General features: G+C 41.0%; 1 protein-coding gene across 1 annotated transcript in view; it reads right to left on the bottom strand.

The window, feature by feature from the left end:
- si:dkeyp-14d3.1 (transmembrane protein 132C) overlaps window positions 1-8,463 on the bottom strand; it is a 169,270-nt gene extending 160,807 nt beyond the window's left edge. The window contains exon 1 of the mRNA XM_044111393.1: window positions 7,274-8,463. Within this exon, the coding sequence (XP_043967328.1) occupies window positions 7,274-7,391 (118 nt within the window). The 5' untranslated portion in view covers window positions 7,392-8,463. The remainder of the gene's footprint in view (window positions 1-7,273) is intronic.
- Between the last annotated feature and the right edge of the window lie 6,616 nt (window positions 8,464-15,079).

Below are 15,079 nucleotides of genomic sequence, written 5' to 3' on the forward strand. Positions count from 1 at the left end.
TTCTTTGTGTCTTTCCTGCATACGCATGTGCAAGCACAAATGTGCACACAGGTCTGAGTGTGTTTTTTTTTAGTATCTAACAGGTTGAAAGGCCCATTTTCCAACAAATACAACTTTGTGAACAGCACTGCTCCTCATTGGGTCCAGAGTCAGAGTCATACACGTTAGAAGAATTGCTGTGTTTGGGTTAGCGGTTAGGATTAGGACTAAGGTGTGAAATGAGTTTAGGAAAGTTTTATGGTTAGGCATGTACTGGTAATGGTGAGGTTTATGGTACGGGTCAAAATTAGGCTTTAGAAATGGATGAAACATTGATGGAAGTCAATGCAAATATCGATGGAAGATAGAAAGATGGAAGAGAAAAATACAAATAAGTCAAGCGATTACAATAGGCCTTTGCAGCAGTTCACAAACCCTCTAATTATTTCAATGATCTTTTTTTAAATTTTATTTCCCAGGACCAGATTATATTTGGAAAATCCTTCTTTCTGACCTGTGGTAATAACCTAGATACATGAACATTTCAGCAATTGCTGAGGCAAACTTGGTGAACCTCGACAGCCTGTGTGTTATTACGATATCATTTATTCACACAAACCTTCACAACACTTCAGTCGCTCCCACGTGGTGACTAAAGTCTTTGCATCGTATACAATTACCGCAGCTCATAGCATGTCATCTCGGCTGCATGGACTGTCTCCGGCTGAACTCTGTAACTCCCGTTTGCTTTGACATCAGTATGCGGGCATTGTTCGCGTGTTAGCAATCAGGTCGGCATTTAGCCCACTACCATGCAAGCTTAACAAGCTCTCGGTCCAAATTGAAATTGTCATTGCGGCCGGAGCTCATGATTAACAATGATTTATTGCGTGTGTATTTTTTTAAAGAAAAATGTGTCAGCGCAGCAGTCCGCAGTCTGGCACAAGCTGTTTCTGGTCTCCGGTGTTTTCGCCACGCAAAGAACCCGAGCCGACAGTTTGGCCGTAAGACAGACCCCACCAGCAACCCAGAACCCCCCCGTAGCTCCTCCCCAGCAGATTTATAAAGCTGAGGCCCTTTATCCAGACACAGCTGATGAGAGAACACACAAAAACTGAATCAGCATGTTTTCAAATATTGCATGAGCACAGCAACACAGACACACACTGCATCGTTCAAAACTTCCAATTTCCCCCCATTCAACTCCCTTAATTGTGAAATTTCATTAAATCGAATGTGAGATCATAGCAGTCACAGGGAGCCAATTAACAGAGGGGGAGATAAGCTTTGTGGAAATATTACAGGACATTACACTAATGATATTTGAATTTGCAGGGGGCAAAAAGCCTCTTTTGACTCTTATTAGGCAGCTCTAATGTATGCCTCCCACACATACTTTAGGTTTAAGCAGCGTTACAGTGAGTCTACGAGCTGTTTAGATATGTCCACCTACTCAGTGGGTCTCATAAAAATGCTCATTAAGCAAACTAAAATGCACAGTCTCACGCTAACGTAAAGCAAGTAACATTTGTGGAGGGCGGAAACGAAGCCGCGAAGGAGCTGAAATTACATCGTGTGCAGAGTGCGTGGGGAGCGTCTTTCTCTCCTGCCCTCACCTCGCGGAAACTTCGACAACCACCCGAGCTGCGCCAAATTAGGCCTGAGAGATGGAGAAAATATGCCTCTTTTCATCAGTGTCCTCGGCTGCAAATCTCAAAAGTGCACTAAAGTGAGCTCAAAGCACAGCTGTGAGATAGCCTTGATAAAAGTACCACCTGGTTGGGGGTTTCTGCTCTACTTTTCATGTTTCCTGTTCTGTAAAGAAGCAAGCGAAGCCCAGCTTTTACATTTGTCCATCCAGTACGAGCCAGTAAGCCTTTGCTCTTGATGCAAGTATAATTGATGAGCTGTCAAAGGTGCAAAACAGACTTTAGGAGTCGTGGTTTCATAAGACGCCTCCTGGACTTGGATTAAACACATCCAGCGAGACAAAGTCAAGTTCAAATGCAAATATCAGCTGGAGCAGAGTTTTTGCTTGAGTTCTCATCGTCCAAACGTTCCAGCTCATAGTTCATCTCAACTAGGTGTTTCATCAGTTTGTTTATTAACTTTTAAATAAAATCTTTTAAAATCTTTTAATCACAGTTCAGGATCACAATCCTGAACTATCAAGTTTAATGGGAGCCATCATTAATTGAGTTAATATTACAGGTGATGAACCATAATAATGGAAGCTTTAAACACAATTATGGAGCTGTTATAATGTTACTGCAGTTTAAAGTAATTAAGAAAGTGTCGGGATGACTGGAGTCTTTGCAGTGAAGCCGCACCGCCCCTCCGCTGCTCGTCTCTGAACTCTACCGGTGGTTCACTCTTTTGGGGGGGGGTTGGAAAAAAAAACAACACAAATTCAGCGGTGTGGAAATGTTTTCAGTTTCAGAAGAAAAAAAATAGTCGTGGCTTGAACAATAGAGGAGAACCACTGATCATCCGCATTAAGGTAAAGCTGTTATACAGCAACTGTTAGGGTGCCAGGTGTTGGTCTGTGCAGATGTTGAGAAAACCCTCTCAACATCTGCATAGTGTGAGGAAAATGCAAAAAGACAATCTGTGCAATCTTCAGTAAGTCTGAGTAGCATGCCATGCTTTTGGCCTTTTCAGGATATTTGGTCAACTTCTGGACCGCCTTGACCCGTTTCCTGGGTTTTACGTCACACTTAGTCGACTTTGCACCTCACACAGCCTTTCTCTGCTTTTCTATGTCAAGATCTATGGCACCTTTACGTCAGACACAGAAACAATGGCGTGCACTCCGCCACCCATTTGGGACGCTACGAGACAAACTTCTTTTGCAGAGTGTCTATAAAGATGCACTTGCCCTCCCACATCTGTTCAGTCTGCGGGTGGAGAAGAACCATCCAGATGCGAGTTGCTCAGGGATGATGTCACTTGAAAGAACGACTGTTGTTTTCCATGAATTGCACCAGTACATGCCAATTTGTCCCATAAAAACCCCCGATGAGAACCAAACATTTTTATTGTGAACATCACCCCAGGAAGCTCCTGACAGGATGTGTCTGGACAAAAGAGGATGCTCATTCACTCTATCTTCTGTGCAACAAATATCAGAATGCTAAGCTACGACAGAGTTAAAATCCATCTGATTGTGAATATTTACTTTTTTCTACATCACCAAGAAATGTTCACAAATCAAGGAGGAGAATGCCAGAAGCCGTGGGATACGAGGTGACACTTTTAGTATATCAAATTACATCAAACCCCCCAGATTATGAAAAATATTTGAGTCTGACCAGTATATTTTGTTGCTCATCAATTGATTTATTTGTACCTAATCTGTGTTGCCTTGCTGTCTGCACTGACAATGCCCAGCCTTTTGTCGTTACGAAGGACCTGGAGAGAATCCTTTTGGCCCACCTGAGTGGGCAAACAAGGACATATCAGGACTCCTCCAGTTAGCTTATCACTGCGGGGTGCGAGTTGAAACATAAACCTGCTTCAACAAGCCCACTATCACCTGGACAAAGCAGGCAGCACAGTGAGGATCATGTTCTTTGATTTCTCCAGTGCATTTAACACAACTCAGCCTGAATTGCTTTCTCAGAAACTCCCGAAGATAAAAGTGGAGGCCTAAACAATCATCGGGATTAATGACTATTCGACTACTTAATTCTGTGAGACAGAAGGGTCATGTGTCTAACCGGGTGGCCAGCAGCACAGAAACACCACAGGGGACTGTACACCCACCATTCCTCTTCGCTCTGTAAACCACAAAACTTAAGTACAAAACTGACTTCTTCAATCTGCAGACATACTGCAGCTCTACACCCGACTCTGCAGGCGTTGCTGTGTGTCAGACATGCTCAAGAAGACGAGAACAGAGAACTGGTGGACCGTTTTATATGGCACGGTGTAAAAAAAGATCACCTTATCTTGAAAATAAACAAAACAAAGGAGATGATTGTAGATTTCAAGAGAAAAAACGAGGTCAAGCTGAACACTGTTCCTGTCATAGGAAACAAAGTGGAGATGATGGAGTATAAATACCTCTGTGTTAATCTGGACAACAGACTGGACTGGAGGTGAAACAATAAAGCTATCTACAAGGGACAGAGCAGACGGAGGAAGATTAGGTCTTTCGGTGTTTAATGGAAGGCACTGTGGATCTGCTGCAAGTCTGTTGTGGAGAGTGTAAGCTTTTCTGCCATCGTCCACTGGGGCAGCAGCACCGGAACCAGGAACTTGGAAAGACCCTCCAACCTGATAAAGAAGGCTGGTTCTGTTCGGTGGACCACTGTGGAAACACTGAAGATGATGGTGGACAGTAGGACTCTTCATAAAAGCAAGAAAATTACAGCCAACCCTAAGCGTCCTCTTTATAAGACTGTTATGCAACAAGGGAGTATCTTCAGTCAGAAGTCTAATCAGATTCACTGTGTTACTGTACGCAACAGGAGATTCTTCCTGCTCACAGCCATCAGAGTCTCCAATAACAATTTGAAGAAAGTTAATATGAGTTACAACAACACTTCGTCTCCATCTGGTATTAATAAGGTATTTTGAATTTAACTTCAAAACCCTTAACTCAGATATGCATCATAAAGTTGTTTTTATTCTTACTTTTTGTTTATACATTTTTTTTTGTATTTTTGATTAAATAGTTCAATTTAAGAACTAAAATAGGTAAATTTTAGATTTTTTTTCTTAAATACCTACTCATAAAAAATAGTAAAATTCCAGCTAATTTTGAGATTATTTTTCTACAAAGTTCCAGGTGAAGTGCATGAATTTCACCAACACTTCAAGAATCAATCCTAGCTTTCTACATCCTTAATGATGAAGGGGAAAAAAGAAAACACAAGAAGACATATTGCGTCTTGCAGACGAGCACAACAACGCTGACTGGTTTTACTCCAGTTTGGTTCCTTCTCGGGTTCAAGGATTAGGCAAAAGGAGAGGATAGTGGACGTTCCTCCTAAGAATACCGCTGAGGTGTCTCACTGCAAGACATACAGGGTCTTGAATTAACAATGGAGAAGGAAGGAAAATTACAGTGCAGTGGAAGAGTATTCATCCCACTTGAACTTCTTTGTATTGGCATTTTATGTGGTAGACTAACATAACGTAGAGCAGAGGTAAAAGGAAGCACGATGTTCTACTTTTTTAAATAAAAATCTGAAACGTATGCGTTTCTATTCACTCCCACTTGAGTTAATACTTTGTGGAACCAGCATTCACTCCAAGTAATCTCAGATACGTTTTCTTCCAGCTTTAAACATTTAGAGACTGAATTTTCTTCCTTAGATTCTGCTTCGCAAATTAGCTTAACGTCCGTCAGAATTAACGGAGACGGTCTGAACAGTTGTTTCCAAATCTTGCTTCAGATTTTTTTTTTCAGCTTTTATTCACTGATTCCAGTTCATTTTATGTTTCATATTAAAACTTTTTCTGTTTTTAACTCTCTCAACGGTTGTGCGTTCCCATAGCTACCATCGCCAAAAGGCCAAGACAATTGTCTTTACATTGATATTAAATATCAGCAAAAGTTGACTCCAGTAGGTGAATCTGCAATGGGTTTTATTTAGGAGTATTACAGTAAATTGATTTATTATAAATGCATGCTATACTTTCCATATTTGCATTTGTAAAAAAAAAGAAAAAAAAAAAGAAAAGAAAAGAAAGAAATCTATACTTCATTTCCCTTCCACCAAACTAATATGCACTACTCTCTCTTAATATATCCCATGAAACAGCAGCAAAATACACCTGGTATTTATTTATAGCAGGACAAAATGTATATACATTTAAGGGGGACACAAAAGGTATATTTGTAATTCAGTTAATTGGAATGACATTATTAATTTTATTCCAGAAATGTTTACCCAATTAAAAAACTGCTAACTCACCGACCTTGGTAACAATCCTGCTTCTTATAACAAAGAGGGTTTTTTTGTTGTTGTTGTCCAAAATGCCAGATTCCTCCACCTGGTTACGGCCTCATTATGCTGCACCAACATTATTCGAGCACGGCTCCCATCCTGCCGTTTCCTGCTCCGTGTTATCAATTTTCATCACTTTTTACTGTGAGAAGTGGGTCCCTGGGGGTTTGTGACACACAAAGCTCAATTAGGATCATGCCGTGTATGGTTACCGAGAGAGGGCCTTGGCATAAGGCGGCCATCATTGCCACACTTTTCAAAGCAAAGCAATGAATCACATGCCTTTCTCAACAGAGGTGGATGGATGGAGTTTAAAAATATTTAGCTGGATTATATATATATGTATAGCAGGGAATCTATATGAGCATTTTGTCCATTTGAGTCAGCGGCGGAAGCAGGAAGAGCTGTAGGGATTCGAGCAATTAAAGAAGTACTTGAGGTCTCACTGCAAAACGGCAACCTGTTTTGTTGCAGTTTTTAAATGTCGACATCCATATGTCTGAATCCTGATAACAAAGAAAGCTGCTGAAGTCACGTATTATTAGGAGGAAACATAATCACATTAATTGAGAGGACCGTATTCCCAAACAGCCTTTTTAAGTCAAAGCCTTCTCCCACAGGAAAGCACAGATTCATTAGCCAGACCACCAGCTGCCCTCAGATCTCTGCTGTGCATGCAGCCAGCTAAGCAGCCAAAACAGATGCTGTTGTTCTCATGCTTCTAGCACTAATTGACTGGTGCAATGTCACTTGCTTTGAAACAAACAAAATCCAGCCTAAGCCTAATCATTCATGTTGGCAAAAACCCCTAAAAGCAGATCGTTGCCTACAGCTGCTGCTTCCGAGTTGGAAGTTTCTTTATACAACAGTTTGGATCTGAGGTGAATTTTTTTTATATATTTTTTTTGCTGAAATGATTTGAGAAGCCAGGAGTTAATAAAGCCTGAGTGACTCTGTGGCACCAGATAATCTCTGTCATGGTGAATAATTCATGAGAAAAATGTCATTTAAGGTCAGAGCTGCTGTGGGTGGGTTAAACAGGTGCACATAAAACCAACTTCATAAGATCCGACCGAGAAGATGAGAACTCTATTGACCTGACCGGGTGTGCATTCATGCAGCACAGATTTATATAAAGAAAATATTTAGACATAGTGCATTGCAACCTGTGTGTCTCTGGTATTGACCCTCCAAAACAGAGTCTCACTTCACCACACATAAGTGGGTAACAGTAGTATCAACTTTTTTTTGACAGCATTTTGTGTGTCCTTAGCGAGTCCCACAACTGGAACATTGAACCACAAGAGAAAAGGCAGATAAAGTGAAACGATGCTTACCACCCCAAAGTAACACCGACTGCAGCAGCAGGACGTGCAACATGTTTCTCTGGATTGTGGAAAGGCAGGAATTCCTCTCCAAATTCGATCGCATGTCCAAATGTCTCAGTTTAAACATATAAAGCCATCCGACATCCACAAAAAATTCAAATAGGTATTTTCTGGGATAAGTGCCATGCCTCGTCCAGGGTGTTTGTGCACACACGCTAAAGCTGGGCTGAGCGAAATTGAACTAGGCTTACTTTGATTAAAAATAATAATAATGATGATGATAATTCATGAATCACATGAATGAAAACTTGCTGCTTTGCGTCAACCTTTCCAGCATGTTTGGAGCGTAAGCTTCTGCAGGACTCTTGGAGACGTCGAAAACAATGAAGGAAATCCTGCTCGGATGCATGTTCACAATTAGTCTGTCACATCATCCGACTCATCCGGAGAAAATAGGAATAAAGAGAAAAATAATGTTCAATTCATCCTTTTCGGATGGTCAGTTTGTTTGGATGTTACGCGCCATCCTTAACTTGTTTGCGGCGAAGTGCGTAAAGTCCGAACTGAGGTACCAGGCATCTCGAAACGTGCACATGTTATTTAAAAGCAAAAAAGTTGGAGATCAGCATACATCCACGCCTTAGCAATCTGTCGTTTCGTTATAAAGTCTCTCGCGCGCAACTCCAACAACAGATTGCAGCAGCAACAGCGGCGGCGGCGCGCACCGGAGCCAGTGTTCTCCTAATTAGTCTCTGGCTCCGGGGTCGTTCCTGGATTTCGCCAAAGTCCGACTTCAAGGCTTCATCTTTCTGTGTTTATGTGGACAGATAGAGTCCAGTCTGCAGAGCCGGGAGCTTACGCGCTGCCAGCCCCGTCCAATGCGAGCAGAGAGAAGCGCAGAGGGGAAGGAAGGCTTGACAACATCTGCCAGCGGCGCTCCATGGGAGGTGTCTTCCACTTCGGGGATATCAGATCCCACAAATAAGAAAGAGAACTATTATCTTAACTACTTGGACTAATCATAGCAGAAAGCACTTGTTTCATTAAGCCTTCTTTGTTTCTTACACGGAAAAATTTAGTTTTATTTTCGAGGAGCGTAATTGTTCTATTTTTTATTTTTTTTGCGTTAACCTCAAAACTGCTTCCTATGTGCGTCCAAAATGAAAAAGACTTCAAAAGTTTCTATCGAACGTGTGTAACCAATTGCATGACTGCACCACTTGGCAGTCACTAGCGACCCCGTGCGGTGTGGGAAATGCAGCATGTATGTATGCGGAGATTGTGGACTGAAACAAATAAAATTTGAAGATTTTAGGGTGGTATCAAAAAAGAAAACCGAACTGCAAGATAGAAGCCACATTGCCTTCTTTTCTACATAACGTGAGTTAATCCTTTCCACTCCTCTTTGTTTATCCTCGCAGCAGAGATCAGACATCTCAGCTACTTTGCGAGTCTCACATTGCTTTATTCCTGTTTTTATTTTGTTTAATTTCTTTTTTAAAAGCTATTGTCACCCATGAATTCATAAAAACTGAAGCAAATAAGGTTGTTTATTACTGTAATCTGTTGACTGATTAAACTAGGAGTTTCAGAGTTTCTTTTTTTTTTAAAGCAGAACAGATGGTGTGGTGAAATACAGATAAAGAATAATCCATGAACACTAAATACAGAAAAATATGGGATGAGTCACCCAGAGCTTTATCCTTCCGAGAATGTGTTTTCATGCCGGCATTGCTGTCTGCCGGTGTTGTACTCAATGTAATGTAAGCTGCAAAAGTCTTCATAACCATTGAACATATTCACATTTTAGCAAGAGCTGCCCATTGCTTTTAATGTATTTTGGAGGGCATTTGTGTGAAATACAACCTCCTTTTGCGTATATCACAGCAGCAGTTCTTTTTGGAGTACGTCTCTCCATGCTTTCCACATCTGGAGACTGAAATCTTTGCCCATTCTTCTTTGCAAAATAGCCCAAGCTCAATCTGCTGTATGGAGAGCATGTGTGAGCAGCCTTTTTTTTTTTTTTTTTAAGATTTTACTGCGATTCTCACTTCAACAAGTAATTGACTTCATGGGAAAACACAAGATCTTTGACAAATTTCAGTCATTTTCGACAATTCCCTGATTAATGCTCTCTCAAACTCTCATAAGTAAAGTACCTTCAGTGAGCGATTTGATTAAACACAGATGGACTCTAATCACCAGCTATTCTGGAGGCTGAATAATTATGTACTCTATACTTTTACTATGTTTTTTTTTTCTTTTTAAATTCTTGAAAACCACATATAATTTTCTTCCTACTTCATATTGTGTTAAACTTGTACAGGAAATTTCTTAAAAAACATCGAGTTTCTGTCGCAGCCTGATAAAACCTCAAATAGTCAACGGCAAACAACTACCATTGCAAGCCTCTGTAAAAGTCAATCTCTGCTCTTTCCTATTTAGAGCCAAAGTACTTATTCTAATTTTAGGCTTCTCTCGCTGGTTTGCTTCAAATTCCCACTTTCCTCCTTGAGGACCTAAGCTTTTACCTCCCCCTAAGTGTGCGCTAGTTGTTCCTGGAAACAACAGCTCCTCTTATACAGCTGCAAAAAGCATCAGGGGTGCGGGGAACAAGTGTGTTGATGCAGAGCTGTCACTTCACTCGCGGTAATGATGGACTGGAACATCACTTACACAGAGGCTGACAGACGTCCAAAAGTCGCCCCCCTTCCAGAGCCCGTCACTCAGTCAAAGCCCATGAAGCCCACGCTACACTGAGGCCCATTCAGCTGCTGGAAAGCCGAGCCAGTGCCTGGCAGAACTCAAGTGGATTTAGTTACATGGTCTGTAGCTGCAAGTCGTTAAAAAAGCCGACCTTCTTTCAGCACGGCACATGGTAAGTCCATCGCTCCAGCTAAATTATCAACACATTTTGCTGCTGTAAAAGCTCACACGCACGGTCTCCGTCTCCTTCCTGTGCATGAAGAGACGTTCAGTCAGAGACATGGGAACTCATTTTGAAAAGACAATAGAGCTTTAGGAGATGATGGAAGGCCCCCCCAAAAATGGGACTGTGTCTTCACATATGCCTCCTTTAGATCTGCGCCTCTAAGTCAGCGAGCCATCCTTTGATGTCTGTTCAGAAAGAAAGGTTTGAAGTCGCTCACGCCTTGGAAAAATCTGGAAGAGTTCGAACATGCTAAACAATACGTGGAAATGCCAAAAATGTGCATAGTACCATACAGTATTTACAAATATATCTATATATGTGTGTGTGTGTGTGTTTTTGCTTCCAAATTACCCAGACACCAATATGTTCAAATGTTCAGATGCACTAGACATAACATTTGAACATTTAGAATGGAGAGCAGCTAAATTAGGGAGTTAAAGCGCTTGCAATTTGGTTCTTGGTATGAGTTTGATTTGCATCACCTGACACTGATGGGTACTGTGATGGACCTGACCTTTCCAGGGTTCACACCTCCTTCTGCCAAATGACTGCTAGAGATGGGGAGCAGTACCACAGCAACCCTGCACAGATCAAGTTGATGTAGAAGGTTGATAACTGAATGCCATTAATGATTTAAATGTTCCAGCTTGGCTGTCAGGTGGTTTGGACAACGATTCAAAAGGGGTTAATGTATTTTATTGTGGTTGTATGTAAGATGCCAACACAAAGTGAATGATTGGGAGATTGAAGGAAAGGCGTACATGGATTCCATGCATTTATTTGAGTTTATTTGATAGGGACAGACACACATCGACACAGACAAACTGAACAAAACAGCAGTCCCATGTTTCCGTCATAGTGCAATAGCAACAGCTGATTCGCAGCACTTGTTTTTTGCTGCGAAAAAACCTGACAAAGTGAAATCTGAAAAGTGTTAAAAGCTTTCTGTTTTTTTCCAGCCTCTAGATTTCTCCGCATTTAAAGCTGTAAGTCTTCCAATCTAGGGAATGTGTTTTCTTCGATTGGACTTCCACAGATTGATTTTTCTCTGTCTTATCAGCTTAAACTAAACCTCCTAACAGCAGTCGCCAGGTCTTGCCATAAATTCTCAGTTGGATTTTGGTCTGGACTTTGACTGTGCCATTTTATTACATAAACATTTTTTTTTAGCTTAACGATTCTATCCAACCTTTGGCTTTACCTTTACAAATATTGTGCTGCTGGAATCTGAAGCTCAGTTTCTGTTTTAAATCTGTTGCAGTCTCAGTATTACACTTCATTCAGCTTGCTTCATTTCTCCATCGGCCATCTTCTCCGTCCCTATTGGGAAAAAAATTAAATAAAAAATAAATCCCACACTGATCCTTCCGGCAACCATCTTTTCGAACGGGGATGCTGTGTTCAGGGTGATGGGCAGTGCGAGTCGTCCGCCGCAGATTGTGTTTTAAAAGTGCGCCAGAAAAGTCCAGTTGTAACCTCATCATTGAACAAAGGTTTGAGTTCTTTAAAGTGCTAATATAAAAAGTTTACTATCATTTTGAGAATTACATGAAGAGCAAAACCCAACAAAGACACTTCACATACTAAGAAATGTAGCATAACCAACTAAAGGATCCTGGAGAAGAGAATTCAAATTACAAATAAATGACCTTTTGAACAGTTTGTTGGATAGTCTCGTAATGATAGTAATAGTAGAAGTAAATGAGTGTTTTAAGCCCTTCGTTGCCACACAAGACCTTCAATTGTATCTCCAGAATGACTCATCCCTCGTGTCTTCTCTTGGATGGTATCCTTCATGTGTGACCTCGACCAGACTCAGCAGTTTGTCCTCCTCCCACCCTCTAGACAGAGGGTCCAAATTCATCACTACCTTTCATTCTCCACTCCTGGTCTATCTGATCAATGATAGCATTAATAATAACCGCTGCAGAGTGCGCTGTCGCCCTCTGTGCCTCGCCCGCCCCTAGCCCCGCGCAGATTACCACCAGCCATACACAGCCCATTAAAAACTATGTTTACTTATCAGCCTCTCTGGGGCCATCACTCTGTTTTCAAGACTGATGCCCAAAGGGAAGGCAAAGTGTGACCTTCCTGTAGTCCTGCAGTGCTGTAAAGTCAGCAGTCCCAATTGGTTTGTCCTGTAATTCTCTGCCTGAACTCTGCTGAAGTCAATGTCAGTGCCTTATAATAGCACGGAGCAAAAGCAGCTCTGAAGAGGCGACAAGGAAAGTAAGAATGCATATTCTTTCTCAAAAAGCTGCGAGGGAATACAAGTTTATGAGGAAGCATTCATACACCTCAAATTTTTGAATGCTTGGACATTTTAACGACAATGTATTCTATCACTAAATGGGATTTGATGTTAGGCAGGATTAGCTAGTACAACGTTTTGGGCGTTATGGAAGGAAAATGATAAATACCGTAGTTCTCGATTTCTTAAAAACACATTTATGAAAGGTGCGGTGTGCAACTTCAGTTCAACTAAATCCCTGCGTATGTCCCTTGATTAGTTAATGGGGTCCGTGGAAGTTTGTTTAGAGAACGTTGGTGATCAAAGAGCCACATGAAGACCAAAAAAAAAAAAAATCAACAGAACCGGCAAGGAGAACATTAGTTTGAGAAACAACCAAGAGACCTTTGGTGAGATGAAGAGATTCACACGACCCAACTTTCTGACTCATACGTGAAACACTGTGTGTGGAGGTAAACTAACATTGCACGTCACCATATGCAGGTGAAACATGTGGCAGTGGTGACATTATGTTGTTTTCTTTAGCAGGGACAGGGAAAATGTTTGGTTGGGTAATGCTGGAGTAAAAGCTTTTAGAGGCAACAAAAAAAACCAACAACTTGAGACTGGTGTGTTGGATCAGAACAACAACCTAAACATACACCTAACGCAACGATGTGCATGTAAATGTATGGAAGGTATGAATGTGTTGAATGGCCCAGTCAAAGCTCTGATTTCAGTGATGGTGAGATTCTGCAGTGAAGTTTTCCCCCAGGCTTTGAAAACAGCAGTAATCAAACCACTGATAAAAAAGAACAATCTAGATAAATCACTACTGCAGAATTACAGGCCGACCTCTGACCTCCCATTCATCAGCAAAGTTATTGAAAAAGTTGTGTGTAAACAGTTAAATAGCTTCCTAACGATAACCAACTGCTTTGACTCCTTCCAGTCTGGTTTCCGGTCTCACCACAGCACAGAAACTGCCCTCGTAAAAGTGTTCAATGACTTCCATATAAATACGGACTGTGGGAGAACCACAGTGCTGGTTCTTTTGGACCTCAGTGCAGCTTTTGAATAGACTTTAAAATACTGTTGTTAGTTTATAAATCACTGAATGGTTTATCTCCACAATACATTAAAGATCTGCTGCTGTTGTATCAACCTTCCAGACCTCTCAGGTCTTTTGGTTCTGGTTCTGCTCTGCATCCCCAGAACCAGAACTAAATGAGGAGAAGCGGCATTTAGCATCTATGCACCACAAATCTGGAACAAACTTCCAGAAAACTGTAAAACAGCTGAAACACTGACTTCCTTTAAATCTCAACTAAAAACCCACTTGTTTAGAGTTATATTTGAAACATAATTAATTACTAATTTAATTATGGAACCTGACTTGTTCTGTTTTGATTGTTGATTCTATGTTGCATTGTGTTTCTGTGTTTGATTTGATGTAAAGCACTTTGAAATGCCTTGCTGCTGAAATGTGCTATACAAATAAAAATTGATCGATTGCTTGATTGACGTTTTGCTTATAGATATTCTTTATTCAGTCTAACTGACTTTGTTCTCCTTTGTGAAGAAGAAAGCAAAATAAACGGATGCAGCTATATTTTACATAGCCAAGCAAGTAGTTCTATAAATTGTTGACTCAGGGGACTGAATGCAAATGACTGCTACACTTTTCAGATTTAATTTGTAAAAAAAATTGTCCTAAGGTTGTGAATATTTTTTTCCTAAGCTGCTGCATTTTTAGGAAATACAAACCATTTTCATTTAACACTGAACAAAACAAATTGAGACTGTTTTTGCATAAGTCGTGAAGCATCAGCACGTAAGCACAAGTATAAGACAGGATTAAAGTCTTGTTTTGGAAATTTAGCAAAACTTTACCACTCTGGCTGTTCAAACTGATGAGATTACAAAGATTTCTCAATTAATACAAAAGTTACTGCACACCAGATGAAAGACACGCATGGAGAGAAAAGTATGCAAATGCGCGGGTACCTGAGCTCTCATCCTGATAATGTGTTGCTGTTATTGTAATCACCAAGTTATTGAAGGTTCACTTGCGGCAGGTCATGTGAAGTAAATCATTGCCCCTCTGACAGTAATAACAGCTGCCACCAACTGTGCATTTTAAGCAGGTGGTTTGTGCCTTATTTATCATTCTGAATGACTTGAAAGACTAGAGGTGCAGAAGACAGAATCAAAGACGAACTCCTCTACATTACATTTTAACCTCAAAGTATGTTGGGCAGGGTAAAATTTTTCTATGGGTGCTTTCGGGTTGACTGCAAATGTGCCATTTGAGTGACAGTTGAGCAATCGTGATAGCATAAATGGGACAAGGTGAACGCTTATTCTTTTTTTTTCCCCACACAGAAAGTTATTTCTTATCATCCAGAATATGTCATGGTGTACTTTGGGTGTACTTAACTTCCACTGACCTTTAAAGGGGGCTGATTATTTCCATCCACAATCTTCACCCGGCAATACGCTGCCAGCACAAAGGAAGATTCCAGGCCTCCTGCTGTGATAATTTCAGCTCTCGCTGCAGAATTGAGAGAACCAAAACCTGCAATGCCCTGCCACTCCATTATCGCAGGGCTGCCTCCATCACCACCTTCACTGCAGGTACACTGTTAACTCT

The sequence above is a fragment of the Gambusia affinis genome, linkage group LG03 (genome assembly GCF_019740435.1).
Source record: "Gambusia affinis linkage group LG03, SWU_Gaff_1.0, whole genome shotgun sequence".
Classification (NCBI taxonomy): domain Eukaryota; kingdom Metazoa; phylum Chordata; class Actinopteri; order Cyprinodontiformes; family Poeciliidae; genus Gambusia; species Gambusia affinis.